Here is a 14,028-nt window from a genome sequence, read left to right as displayed (position 1 = left end):
GTTAGACGATGAGCAATTAAATAGTCCCGAGATGGTATTCTACTGAGGGGATCAGACCTTGTGTGAGCAGAATGCTCTCCAGAGGGACACTGTGCCATGGCGCCCGGACAAGAATGTGTGGCTGGTGTCTCCTGGGTTTTCTTCACCCCAAATGTCACAGAGACCCCCTGTTTTTAGCATTTTTAGCAACTTCTAAGAGTCCCTAGTTGTTGGGGGTTTCCTTCCCCTTCGGAGGAGAGGAACTTATTTAATGTTTTTTGGATGAACTCTAGCTGTTTCAAGTTCGGGGCATATATGGAGCCAACTGTCAGTTTAGTTTTGCCATCTAGTGTCCTTTTAGCAAAAACGAGTCTGCCTCTTTTGTCTTTGAGGACTGTTCTGGCTTTGAAGTTCAGGTCTCTACTGAGTATTATGGCTACTCCACAGGACTTCCCTGAGCCAGGTGCAACTCACTGTTGACTGAAGCAGGGATCGCTCAGGAGTTTGGGAGGGTTGTGTATTTATTGTAGGAAGGTGATGTGTGGTTTCATGGTGTTTACATACAAGGTGATGCCTTTTCTTTGATGGGGTTTCCCAACCCCCTCACATTTAATGTAATTGCTTTTAAGCTAGCCATCTTGCTTATCTACTATATAGGGTGATTCCATGCCAGCCCGTCCGGGTTGCCCTCTGTCTCTCACCTTGTATTGTCTATCAAACCAGTGAAATGGCGCTGACCTAGAGATTAAAGTAAGATTTGGGTTAAAGAGTGGGGGATGGGTTGCAGAAAGTATCCCCTATGTAGTCATATAGGTGTTTATTTGGGGTATCATGGGCCATCTGGCATTTAGCCAGTTGGTCCTAGGTCTCAGCTGGCATGGAGTTCTTTGTTCAAGTTCAGGCCATCCTCCCTGTTGTTTGGAATAGGAAGTGGTCAGTGAAACGGTGTCAAGTGTCTTAATAATAATAATAATAATAATATATTTATTTATTTATAATAATTTTTATTAACTGGCCAATCACATCAAATTAATTTATTATTTATACCCCGCCCATCTGGCTGGGCTTCCGTTTAGGGCTTTAAAGGTCAGCACCAACACTTTGAATTGTGCTCGGAAACGCACTGGGAGCCAATGTAGGTCTTTCAAGACCGGTGTTATGTGGTCCCGGCAGCCGCTCCCATTCACCAATCTAGCTGCCGCATTCTGGATTAGTTGTAGTTTCCGGGTCAGCTTCAAAGATAGCCCCACATAGAGCGCATTGCAGTAGTCCAAGCAGGAGATAGCCAAAGCATGCACCACTCTGGCGAGGCAGTCCGTGGGCAGATAGGGTCTCATCCTGCGTACCAGATGGAGCTGGTAAACAGCTGCCCTGGACACAGAATTGACCTGTGCCTCCATGGACAGCTGAAAGTCCAAAATGTCTCCCAGGCTGCGCACCTGGTCCTTCAGGGGCACAGTTACCCCATTCAGGACCAGGGAGTCCTCCACACCCACCCGCCTCCTGTCCCCCCAAAACAGTACTTCTGTCTTGTCAGGATTCAACCTCAATCTGTTGGCTGCCATCCATCCTCCTACCGTCTTTGTGACGCCTATGTTGGATATAGGGTCCATAAGCAATGTTGCTAATGTTATTAACATCATTGGTATGTTGGGGTAGAGATGAGGCTGTTGATATTCTCTGGCAGCCCCAGTGTGCTGCTTGTTTGTCAGATTTTAGCCTCTTTGTGGATTGTTTTATTGAGGTTAGGGTGAAGCAGGACCACCTGGAGGAATTTTACCCTTATGCTTTTCATATAATCAGTTAGCCATATAACCATATATCCTTATAATGATTTTTATATAATCCATGTTTGAATCAGGACGGCTTCTGCAAAAGCTTATAGCAAATTGCTTAGATCGGAAAGATCGGAAAGATCCGAAATGAACTCTGCCCCAGTTCCCTTCCCTTGTTCTTCTCAATGTCTCGCTAACATAAGGGGGAAGCAATAAATCTGATGTGCTGGCACTTTCCTCCCTGTCCAGACAGGGTCCCGAGTAGCTCAAACAGGAAGATGCTAACCGCAAAATGTCCCAGTATAGCAGATGGCCGCGTAGGAGCGTAAGGGCCGAAGTTCCTTTTTCTTCCTCCTTACCATAAATCAGGGGAAAGGTTAAATGCATGTTCAGACTGAAAAAGCAGAAGTTGGGAGGGAACTCTTTGCATGATCAGGGGGCAAGGCTTGAATGCGCTCATTGGTCTTCTTTTTGCTGCCGTGTGCGATTGTATCCGATTATGTCATGAACTATGATGTATGTACTCAGGTATAAAGCCTCTGGGCGCTGGAGCCCGGGGCCCAGTCTTTGGGAAAGGATTCCACTGGGTCTCTTATTCCTCAGCAATAAATATCACTTTCTTTTTCTCCACTGCTGCGTCTGTCAATTCTGGGACACAATTTGAGTGGGTCACTGGTACCTTAAAAATCCTTGCAACAAGGGGAATAATTTTACTTAGTAAGGCGTGGGGAGGGGTGCTGAGAGTGAGTTGTAGATTGTTGGGTAATGGGGAGTGTCTTTTTATGTCACCTGGACTGGTGTTGGGTGGGGATCTCTGTGGAGGTGTGAGGCTGGGGGGGGGGGGAATATTGATTGTGTTAGCTGTATTGATGGCTTGGGGGGAGAGGAAAAGGAGGAGGGGGTCACCAGTCCATTGGGTTGAGGTGACTTCTGGTTGCTTCATTCTGCCTTCTGCCACGTTGACCTCCTCTCCACATTTCGTGTCATCGGCAAATGGGATGAGCACCCCCTCAGTTCCTTCATCCAAGTCGTTCATAAAGACGTTGAACAACAACGGGCCCAGGACAGAACCCTGCAGCACCCCTCTTGTCACTTTTCCCCAGGATGAGGAGGAACCATGGAGGAGGACTTTTTGGGTTCGGTTAGTCAAATCCACCTAACAGTTTCCTCATTCAGCCCACATTTTAGGGGGGACTTCGTCAAAAGCCTTACTGAAATCAAGATGCACTATTTCCACAGCTATTCCCTGGTCAACAAAGTTTGTAACTCCATCCAAAAAAAGGGGAGGAGAGATTTCTCTGGCTTGACTTGTTTTTGGGAAAGCCATGCTTTCATCTTGTATGTTTCTGTTGTGAAATCTTCAATTGGAGGGCACATAAATATTAAAAATGATAATAAATAAGGATATTGGCAAGCTGGAACATGTGCCAACGAAGGCTATTAATGTATTTATTTAATTTATATACCACCCGACCAAGTGGTGCCAACTTGAATAAAATATTGGTGGGGGGCCAGGTAAGGCCCTCCTTGCACAATCAATCACATGATGCATAAAGGGCATTGGAATGGCAATGCCTATCAACTGGGGGGGGGACCCTCAAATATACTATTGGGGGGCAAAAACTCCTTGGTCTCTAAGTGTTGACTCCTGTTCCCACATGTCTCAGGACAGTTACAACATAAAAACAACATAAAAACACAAAATACACATCAGTAACTCAACTCCCCACCACATTTTAAAAGGGCCTTAGATGTCAATCAGCCAAAGGCCTGGTTAACAAGGTGCGGATTTGCCTGGCTCCTAAAGCTACAGAATGAAAGATTTTCCCAACCTTTGTATGAATTCTTTGATGGGAAGTGAGAGAGGAGTTACGAATGAATATCTTTCCACATTCCGCACACTGATAGGGTTTCTCCCCTGTATGAATTCTCTGATGAGACGTGAGAGATACGCTCTTCCTGAAGCTCTTTCCACATTCCACACACTGATAGGGTTTCTCTGTATGAATTCTTTGATGGGAAGTGAGTGTGTCTCTCCTCTTGAAGTGCTTTCCACATTCCCCACACTGATAGGGTTTCTCCCCTATATGTCCTCTCTGATGGGAAGTGAGAGAGGAGCTCTGACTAAAGCTCTTTCCACATTCCACACACTGATAGGGTTTCTCCCCTGTATGAATTCTTTGATGGGCAGTGAGAGTGTCTCTCCTCTTGAAGCGCTTTCCACATTCCAAACACTGATAGGGTTTCTCCCCTGTATGACTTCTCTGATGAGACGTGAGAGATACGCTCTCCCTGAAGCTCTTTCCACATTCCACACACTGATAGGGTTTCTCCCCTGTATGAATTCTCTGATGAGACGTGAGAGATACGCTCTTCCTGAAGCTCTTTCCACATTCCACACACTGATAGGGTTTCTCCCCTGTATGAATTCTTTGATGGGAAGTGAGAGTGTCTCTCCTCTTGAAGCGCTTTCCACATTCCACACACTGGTAGGGTTTCTCCCCTGTATGACTTCTCTGATGGTAAGTGAGATGGGAGCTCTGACTGAAGCTCTTTCCACATTCCCCACACTGATAGGGTTTCTCCCCTCTATGAATTCTCTGATGGTAAGTGAGATGGGAGCTCCAACTGAAGCTCTTCCCACATTCCATGCACTGATAGGGTTTCTTTCCTATGAGAATTCTTTGTTGGGAAGTGGAATGGGAGCTCTGACTGCAGCTCTCTCCATACTCCAAATTTTTGTATGGCTTCTCCTCTCTGGGGATTTTGTCTTGTTCAGCCTTGTTGTCGATCTGCAATTCATCACAATCTGCAATGGAGACAAAAAGGGATTAGAGCCTCAGGAACAAATGAAGAAGAACTGAAGGGAGCTGCATGTGTGTGTTCATTACCTTTGTTGTTTGTCATTAACCAACATATTTATGATTAGATTCTGATGGGTTGTTGAATGTTGCTTTCTTTGATATACTGTAGTGGTAAAATTGTGAAAGCCTTTTAGAAAAAAGTGCATTTCAGATGTTTGATGGCTCATAACACCACTTCTTTTGGAGTACAGTGGATGCTCGGGTTGCAAACATGATCTGTGTGGGAGACATGTTCGCAATCCGCAGTGTTCGCAAGTTGCAGCGTTGCATCTGCACATGCGTGGGTCGTAATTTGGTGGTTCTGCGCATGTGCGAGCACTCAAACCTGGAAGTAACCCATTCTGGTATTTCCAGGTTCAGCTCAGTGCACAACCCGAAAACACGCAACCTTAAGCGAATGTAACCCGAGTGTCAGGAAACTGCCATCGGAGCCAGAGGGAGAGGGAGGGCTCTGGAGGGATTCCGGAGAGCGTCTCAGGAGGGAGAGAGGCAGCCCATCTTCTGGGGAAGGAAATCAGTGTAGCACCAGTGGAGAAGGGGGGCAGATGGGGGAATCAGCGAGGTGGCTCCATGACTCCTCGCCGGAGACCAGCGGGGAGAGCACGGGTCCTCCGCTGCCCACACCCTCCCTGCGCAGAAGGCTTCCGTGAAGGGAGAGTAGGCAGAGACTAGGCGTCAAGGAGCTTCTTTGCTGGAAGAAGTTCAAGAAACGCCCACTGACGGATTCTGCCAGCGATTGAGACAGCCACGGATGAGTGGCTGCCCGGACAGAAAGGGTTGACCCAGGTAACCTAGACAAGCGTGGCACCGATTTACGCACCAGCAACCCCTAGAACCATTACACCGAGGTATGACTGTAATACCATAATATTATATAGCAATGGAAAGATAATTTAATCAAGAATGTAGTGCAACAAAGTTTGTTCAATTATCTGTATTCTATCAAAGGTTATAGATAGAATACAGATAATGACTTTGGTCAGGGTATTATGTGATTGCTATCAATTTGGTTGGTAGTTACCCAGAAAGAGATGTAAAATCGTACTATTAAGTGAAAAAGGCTACAGGTATGAAGAAATTAGAAGACAGATTGGGGAAAACTTAACCAAAGCTGGTCTATATTTTTGAAGAGGTATAAGAGACTCAGTCACTCCAAAATCAGACTGGTAAAGGCAGGAAAAGGTGCACAACAGCAAGTGATGATCGAAGACTGGAGAGACTGTGCCTGCATGACAGAAGAAAATCATTACATTCCTCATTAAATTATTTTTCCATTGATATATAGTTTTATGCTAGTACTCCCCCAAAAGTGGTGTTGTGAGGTATCAAAGCTCTGAAATACACTTTCTCCAAAAGGTTTCCACAATTTTGGCCACTAGTGTAAGTTGTTCATTTTAAAGTTAATGTACTTTTTATATGGGGACAGATTGTTATGATTAATGTTTCTGGTTAATATAAGTGTTGGAAGCCACCCAGAGCAGATGGGGCAACCCAGCCAGGTGGGCAGAGTAAAAATAATAAAATTATTATTATTATTATCAGTGCTACTACTACCTGAGATTCAATAAGCCTGGCTCTTCTCTGGGATGGATTTTGTTTGGCCCAGTCATGGCACCCCCTCCATCTCCACTGTCAGTCGTCTCTCTGGTCAACCCAAGACTGACAGCACCAAAAACAAAAACAGCACCACTGAAGCTAAATAAAAAAAAATTCCTTCCAGTAGCACCTTAGAGACCAACTGAGTTTGTTATTAGTATGAGCTTTCGTGTGCATGCACACTTCTTCAGATACCAACACGGAAGCTGACATTTCAGATGCCTGGGCAGTTCAGACCAGCCAAATTGTGGTATAAAAAGGCAGAACTGGAGGAAGATGGTTCACAGAAAAAACTGGAATTTGCTGTTCAATGTTTATTGTTGGGGTGTTAGGTTCCCAGGTGTTGGAGGGGGCGCTGCTGAGCTCTGTGGAAATGTATGAGGTTTGTCACATAGAGGTATTTTTTGAATTTCCAGGCAGATAGGACGATCCCACAGGGAGCCTTACCAAGAGAGGCCACGATCCCACGATTCTCCTCCATGACGTCCTTATGCAGAGCTCTCTGGTCAGGATCCAGCAACGCCCACTCCTCATCCGTGAAACAAACAGCGACATCTTCAAAGCACACTGGACCCTAAAAGAAAAGGGAAATGTCCTCTTCTGAGACAGCAGAAATATGATCTGCTACACAATGCTCTGCTCTTTCCTTCCTCTTAATTGCTGTGTTGTTTCAATAGGATTGACACTTTGACACGCATTCTGGAAACGTATTTCTAGATGCTTGGTTCTGGCCTTCAACTGCCCAGATTCTGCCAACTTCAAACAGGGTTGATTGTCTTCCCAAACAGTGATGGGCAGGCAACAATCCCCATAGATCTCTTGCACCAGGCATCTATAGAACTCCAGTTCCCTGCACAATTCTGACAGTGCAATGAACTCAGCCTCAGTAGAGGACAGCGCAATGAGACTTTGCTTCCGGGACTTCCACCCAACTAGAGATTCCCCAAGGTTTATTACTATCCCAGATATGGACTTCCTGTCATCCAGATTTGCCCCGTCGCTATCTGCCCACCAAGTGAGCGCCTAACCCCTGCACAATCAGACATTCTGAACTTCTCAAGCAACTGCTCAATCTTGCCTTTCTGACTGAGCACGAAGCTTCCATCTTCAGTCCTGTCTATCTGAACACCTAAGTAGATCCTTATTGCATCCAGGTTCTTGAGCTGAAACCGTTTTCCAAGCTCTTTGGCAAACTTCTGCACCTGTTTGTTTGCCCCTGAGATGTGAATGATGTCATCACCAAAGATCAACACCATTTCCTGGGACTCTCCTGACCCTTTAAGGTACAGGCAGCTGTCAGCAAGACTCTTCCTGAAACCTAGCTTCTCTAAGGCTTCATTCAGGTACAAGTTTCAATTTCTGGCCGATTGCTTTAAGCCATAAATGGACTTGTGAAACTTCCATACAGGATTCGGCTCATTGCCCTCAAACGCTTGAGGAGGAAGCATGTACAGATCCTCCTGGAGGTCTGAGTTCAAATAGGCCACATCCACATCAAAGTGATGCACCTGAAAAGCTCTTTGTGCAGCAATGGCTAAGAGCATGTGCAGAGTTTCACTTCTGGAAGTGGGAGCATATACCTCAGTATAATGCAGCCCCTTTTGCTGTGTGAACCCTCTGGCTACTGGCCTAGCCTGTTGCTGTGGGTTTAAGACAGTAAACCCAGCGGCTGCTCATGGCCTGTTTGCCCACTGGCAACGTTGTGAGGGAGAACACACCTAGAGACTCCATTGAGCTCATCTCCTTCTGCATTGCCTCATCCCATTTCCTGGCTTCTTCTTGAGGCAGTTTCTGAACATCCTCAAAACTCTCGGGTTCACACTGTGCCATGCCAACCCACACACTTGTGACTGCAAACCTGTCAGGAGGTTTACCTTTTGTTGTGCGAGCTGAACGTCTCAACCCAGTTTCAGGTACCCCCTCAAACCCACTAGGACCAGCTGGAACGTCCTTGGCCTCCGAGAGCTCCCCCTCTGACTTACTGCACCGTTTAGACTTCTCAGCTGAACCTGGCTCCAACATGTGGGTGAGGAAGGAGCACTTCTATGCTCAAGCTTCACAGCTTTAGCAGAAGTTCTTCCCTCTACCTGCTCTGCCTCAGCAGCAGGTTCAACCTCTACCTCTTCCTCATCAGCAGAGTCTTGCAGACTCTTTGAAAGAACATCAGGGTTCCCATGTATGCGTGTCCATCCATTCTACTCACAGAACTCAGCACTGCTGCTGAGCAGAATCCTGGACTGATTGCCTGTTGGATAGGCAAATCTCCACCCCTTGGTCCCTGGCTCATACCCACAGAAAATCATCTTTTGGGACCTAGGGTCACCCTTTCTGTGCTTGGCCTTTGGCACAAGGACCCAGGCCTCGCAGCCTGAGTACAGCTGGGTTAAAGTGGTTCTGTTATGTCTTCTGTCAAGGTCATGCTGACTATAAGAAGAGGTCAGAAGGAGCCTGGGTTTCTCTCTCTCTCTCTCTCTCTTTTCTGGTGTTCTGTACATAGTATGCTGAGTGTTGAGGTTTAAACTTATTATAAGTTGTGGGAAATTTCAGTTAAGTTTGCTGGAACTGGATTTCTTATGGACAGGGCCAATCCTGAATGTTTTGGATTTGGGACCATTATGCTCATTTGTCTTCAGTAGGAGTAAAGCTCTGCTGGGTGAAATACAATTGCCTCTGGTCTATTTTGGGGAATCCTGCAACATCTTTAGGGACGCAGGTGGCGCTGTGGGTTAAAGCCTCAGCGCCTAGGACTTGCCGATCGAAAGGTCGGCAGTTCGAATCCCTGCGGCGGGGTGCGCTCCCGCTGCTCGGTCCCAGCGCCTGCCAACCTAGCAGTTCAAAAGCACCCTCGGGTGCAGGTAGATAAATAGGGACCGCTTTCTAGCGGGAAGGTAAATGGTGTTTCCGTGTGCTGCTCTGGCTCGCCAGATGCAGCTTTGTCACGCTGGCCACGTGACCCGGAAGTGTCTCCGGACAGCACTGGCCCCTGGCCTCTTGAGTGAGATGGGCGCACAACCCCAGAGTCTGTCAAGACTGGCCCGTACGGGCAGGGGTACCTTTACCTTTACCTTTATCTGCAACATCTTTACGTTTTCACTCTGGTAACTATACAGTGGTGCCCCGTAAGACGAATGCCTCGCAAGACGGAAAACCTGCTAGACGAAAGGGTTTTCCATTTTGGAGGTGCTTCGCAAAACAAATTTCCTATGGGCTTGCTTCGCAAGACGAAAATGTCTTGCGAGTTCCTGCAGGGTTTTTTTCCTTTCCCACCCTTTTCCCCAAGCCGCTAAGCCACTTATCAGCTGATCCGCTAAGCTGCTAAACAGCTGATCAGCTGATCCGCTAAGCCGCTTATCAGCTGATCCGCTAAGCCCTGTTACCATTCCAGTTTCTGACACCTCCTCTTCCCAGGCTTCTCCCTCTTCTCCATCTAACCGCTCATCCTTCCTCCACCTCCACTCCTTCGGCTCTGAGCCGTCTTCCCTTCCTGGTTCCCCGGCTGCTTCCTCCCACCATTCCTCTGTTCCCAATCAGTCCATGACATTGCTCCATCCCTCGGACACTGTCCCCACAAGGCAGCTTCCCCTGACCTGATCTGGTTCCACAGCCGCTGCTTCCCTTCTGCCCCCATGAAAAGATGGATCAGAAGGTCTTGCCGCCATCATTCTGTCTCCTGAAAGAGAAAACAGGTAACCAGGCGTGCCCATGTCTCTCACAGGTGAAACAGGGCATCTCTAACCACAGATGGGCCTTTCAGAAAGCCTTACCTGCTGAGTGCATTTGGACATTTGTGCCCATTTCGTATGTTAGTCATGCAGAAATACATCTCTCCTCCTCTAGACCCTTCCTCCCAACTCCCCCCCCCCCAAAAAAAATTGATGAAAAGACCCCAGAGATTATATGGGAAACCAACAGAATGAGACCAAATGGAGAAAAACCGCCTTCCTCCTTACCCAGTGGCCTCTCTCTGGTGTCCAACGGAGGCCTCTCTGCCTCACAGGAATCCAGGTCCATTTCCTCAAAACGATCCTTTTCCTGAAAGAGCAACAAGGATTCAAAACAGAAAATGAATGACAAGAAATAGCAGAAAGATAATGGAAAAGTAAAAAACTTTAATGGTGTGAGATCTCATTCCATGGATGCCTTCCCAGAAAAAGGATGGGCCATCAGCAGAGCATTATGGGATGTTCTCCATCCTCTTTGGAGCCCCTAATAATAATAATAATAATAATTTTTTATTTGTACCCCACCCTCCCTGGCCGGAGCCAATCTTTTGGCGGCTAACATCATAAATCTAACACAGTATACAAAGAACATAAGAACAGGCAATTGATTAATTAAAATACTTCTTAAAATTAGTTCAAAACAATTTAAAATCAGGACAGACGGCAGTCCACTGCTATAATAATAATAATAATAATAATAATAATAATAATAATAATTTATTATTTATACCCCGCCCATCTGGCTGGGTTTCCCCAGCCACTCTGGGCGGCTTCCAAAAGAATATTAAAATACTGTGATACATCAAACATTAAAAACTTCCCTAAACAGGGCTGCCTTCAGATGTCTTCTAAAAGTCTGGTAGTTGTTTTTGACATCTGGTGGGAGGGCGTTCCACAGGGCGGGCGCCACTACCGAGAAGGCCCTCTGCCTGGTTCCCTGTAACTTGGCCTCTCGCAGTGAGGGAACCGCCAGAAGGCCCTCGGTGCTGGACCTCAGTGTCCGGGTAGAACGATGGGGGTGGAGATGCTCCTTCAGGTATACTGGACCAAGGCCGTTTATGGCTTTATTTTTTAAAAAATAATATTTATTAAAGTTTCAAAAAAGTTACAAAAATGAAAAAAAGAAAGAAAACAAACAAAAAATACAAAATACAGAAAAATAAAAACAATTAAAAACAAGTCGGTCTTTCCATGTCTTGTCTTTCATTTACTTGTTTCCCTGACCTCCTCACACCTCCCTTTTTTATATTCTAGTTCAATTAGTTATTTCGGCAAATCCTTTCCATTTTTGCTTTTATCTTAATAATTTATCTTAATATATTGTAGCTTTACATTCTCACCTGTTAACAATCCATTTTTACATACCCCTTTGTAACATTACTGCTAAAACCACATAACTTCATTCCAGCATCCTTCTAACATTCCTTAATTTTATAGTGTTTCTGTAGATAGTCTTTAAATTTCTTCCAATCTTCTTCTACCGACTCTTCTCCCTGGTCTCGGATTCTGCCAGTCATTTCCGCCAGTTCCATGTACTCCATCACCTTCATCTGCTATTCTTCCTGGGTGGGTAAATCTTGTGTCTTCCAATACTTTGCGATGAGTATTCTTTCTGCTGTTGTTGCATACATAAAAAAAGTTCTATCCTTTTTTAACACCAATTGGCCGACCATGCCCAGGAGAAAGGCCTTTGGTTTCTTCAGGAAGGTATATTTAAATACTTTTCTCATTTCATTATAGATCATCTCCCAGAAAGCCTTAATCCTTGGGCATGTCCACCAAAGGTGAAAGAATGTACCTTCGGTTTCTTTACATTTCTTTACCCAAACTAGGTGTCTCCAGGAGAACATCTGCCACGACTTGAAGCAGCTCGGGCAGGGAAACCTTGGTGCAGCGGGGAGGTCGGTACACCAAAAGGAATCCTGCACTCTATTGCCCAAATTCCAGAAAATGCACTCGGAAAACTGGGTCTTCCCAATAGGATGCCTGCTGCAAACTAATGACTTCCTAAAAATCACTGCAAACATGACCTGGGTTGCTGTGCGTAAGAGAAACCTGGTGGACAAGCAGCGGCAAGAACAGGCCCATCTGCTTCATCCAACCAAGTCTCTGTTACACATGCCAGGTCAAATCCTCCATCCATGATCAAGTCAAGTAAAATTGAGAGTGGTTAAAACCACAGCGCCTAGGACTTGCCGATCGCATGGTCGGCGGTTCGAATCCCCGTGGCGGGGTGCGCTCCCATCGTTCGGTCCCAGCGCCTGCCAACCTAGCAGTTCGAAAGCACCTCCGGGTGCAAGTAGATAAATAGGGACCGCTTACCAGCGGGAAGGTAAACGGTGTTCGGTGTGCTGCGCTGGCTCTCCAGATGCAGCTTGTCACGCTGGCCACGTGACCCGGAAGTGTCTGTGGACAGCGCTGGCTCCCGGCCCCTAGAGTGAGATGAGCGCACAACCCTAGAGTCTGGCAAGACTGGCCCGAACGGGCAGGGGTACCTTTACCTTTACCTTTAATATTCGCTAAGGCCAACGACTGTTACCACCGGTCTTATAAAGGAGGTGTGAGCGGGCTAGGAAGCCTCTTTATTGCTTATTCTTGTACTGAAAGAAAAGATTCAGACTGAACCCTGAAGGCCTGGCGGAACAGCTTTTTCTTGCATGCTCTGAGGAAAGATGTCAAATCCCACAGTGCCCTGGTCTCTTGTGAGAGAGCGTTCCACCAGGACGGAGCGACATCCGAAAAGGCCCTGGCTCTGGTCAAGGTAGTATCCAGAAGAAAGTCTCTCTCACCTGCTTTCTCTCTGACTGCTTTCTCTCCTCTGCCTGACTCAGGAGGAAACCTTCGGCCAGGGCCACCGCCTGGGAACTGGTCTCCGCTCCACAGTCCCTCACCCAGCTCTCCATCTCCGGAGGAAGGACAGCCAGGAACTGCTCCAAGATCACCAGGTCCAGCATCTCAGCTTTCGTGTGCCTTTCCGGCTTCAGCCACTGACGGTCCAGGTTGTAAAGTCGGCTGCAAACCTCTCGGGGTCCTTTGGCCTCCTGGCAGCAGAACTGCCTCACCTGCTGGCTCTGCACCTCTGAGCGGAGGGTGTCCTCCTCACCCAGGATTTTCCGCACAGAGTTTTCCCAGAATCCCCCACTGCTCCCAGTTTGGTTGGCATGGCCTCTTCCTTCTTCAGGGCCAGCTGGGTCTTGCTCATCCATCTGTGCTCTCAGGAAGCCTCTGAGAGATCGGAAGGAAGCCTTTGGTCTTCTGCCAAGTTCTGGCCGTCTTAATGAGAAGCTCTAGCAAATCCTAGAAAGCAAATACATTGTTCTGTTACAGAATTTGTAGGTCAGGAGAAGAAACAGATCCCTGAACAAGCATGGATGAGACTTGCCAGGAATCAGGACTGGACGGTACCAGAGCCCAAAGCGTGAGATACCTTTTTGAAAAGAAAGAGGAGGAGGAATGCAGAACGTGGAGGCAACGGAAGGGGTTTCTGGGAGATGAATCAGCCTGGTTGCTCCTGCCTTCCAGTCAATGCATGAAGTCAGAACTGACTGACAAGGGAGTCATTTGAAAAATGGATGCTTGGCTCTAGTGGGGGTCCTCATCCTCAGGAGTTGCTCTCCCCCCACCCCCACTTCAGGGCACATTTCCCCCCTGCTTCTGTCTCCTTTTGTTGCACTTGGACTCTCTGCCGCTCTCAAGACAGACTCCTGGGGTGGGGTCCCTTTTTCTTTCTCTTGAGGGCCAGGTACGTATCTGGCCAACCCCCTGAGGGCCAAGTGGGCAGGGCCAAATACATCTCCTTTGGAATTTAGGCAGCTAATTTATTATTATTATTATTCTCTTAGAGAGCTTAACACACGCACAGCCATTGATGCCCAGGTCCCTGGAGGCTCAGGGAGGAGCAGCGCCCATTTCCGGCTGCTTTGCCAGCACCAATCCCTTTGGGAGAGAGAGGATGGGGTCCTGGGATGCCCTGCTCTGGGTGCGAGGGGATGGCTGCCGTGGCCTCCGTGGGGAGCTGCCCTGGGAGACACTGGGAGACACTGGGAAACTGGTCCCCAATGCAGCAGCCAGACTCTGGGCTGGGGTCCCTCT

At 47.3% G+C, this 14,028-nt stretch overlaps 2 protein-coding genes and 1 long non-coding RNA gene across 4 annotated transcripts in view; 1 reads left to right on the top strand and 2 right to left on the bottom strand.

Moving 5' to 3' along the window:
* LOC309341416 overlaps nt 1–14,028 on the top strand; it is a 29,347-nt gene that overhangs the window by 4,183 nt on the left and 11,136 nt on the right. The gene's annotated exons all lie outside the window — the stretch shown is intronic.
* Nucleotides 1–14,028, bottom strand: part of LOC309341041 (uncharacterized protein) — an 89,423-nt gene that overhangs the window by 74,887 nt on the left and 508 nt on the right. The window contains exons 2-5 of one of the 2 annotated variants that reach the window (XM_081860462.1): nt 12,726–13,233; nt 10,165–10,246; nt 9,802–9,884; nt 6,662–6,788 (exon numbers count right to left, since the gene is read on the bottom strand). In XM_081860462.1, coding sequence (XP_081716588.1) covers nt 6,662–6,788; nt 9,802–9,884; nt 10,165–10,246; nt 12,726–13,142 — 709 coding nt within the window. In that variant the 5' untranslated portion in view covers nt 13,143–13,233. The remainder of the gene's footprint in view (nt 1–6,661; nt 6,789–9,801; nt 9,885–10,164; nt 10,247–12,725; nt 13,234–14,028) is intronic. The other variant, XM_081860463.1, reaches the window with a different exon arrangement.
* Nucleotides 2,940–14,028, bottom strand: part of LOC309340966 (uncharacterized protein) — a 156,316-nt gene continuing 145,227 nt past the window's right edge. Inside the window, exon 7 of the transcript XR_014156144.1 lies at nt 2,940–3,329. The gene's annotated coding sequence lies outside the window, so the exon portion shown is untranslated. The remainder of the gene's footprint in view (nt 3,330–14,028) is intronic.

The sequence above is a fragment of the Podarcis erhardii genome, assembly GCF_964252035.2.
Source record: "Podarcis erhardii genome assembly, chromosome: 4".
NCBI classification, from domain to species: Eukaryota; Metazoa; Chordata; class Lepidosauria; order Squamata; family Lacertidae; genus Podarcis; species Podarcis erhardii.
Note: the sequence above shows the minus strand (reverse complement) of the source record. Positions and strands in the feature narration are given on the sequence as shown.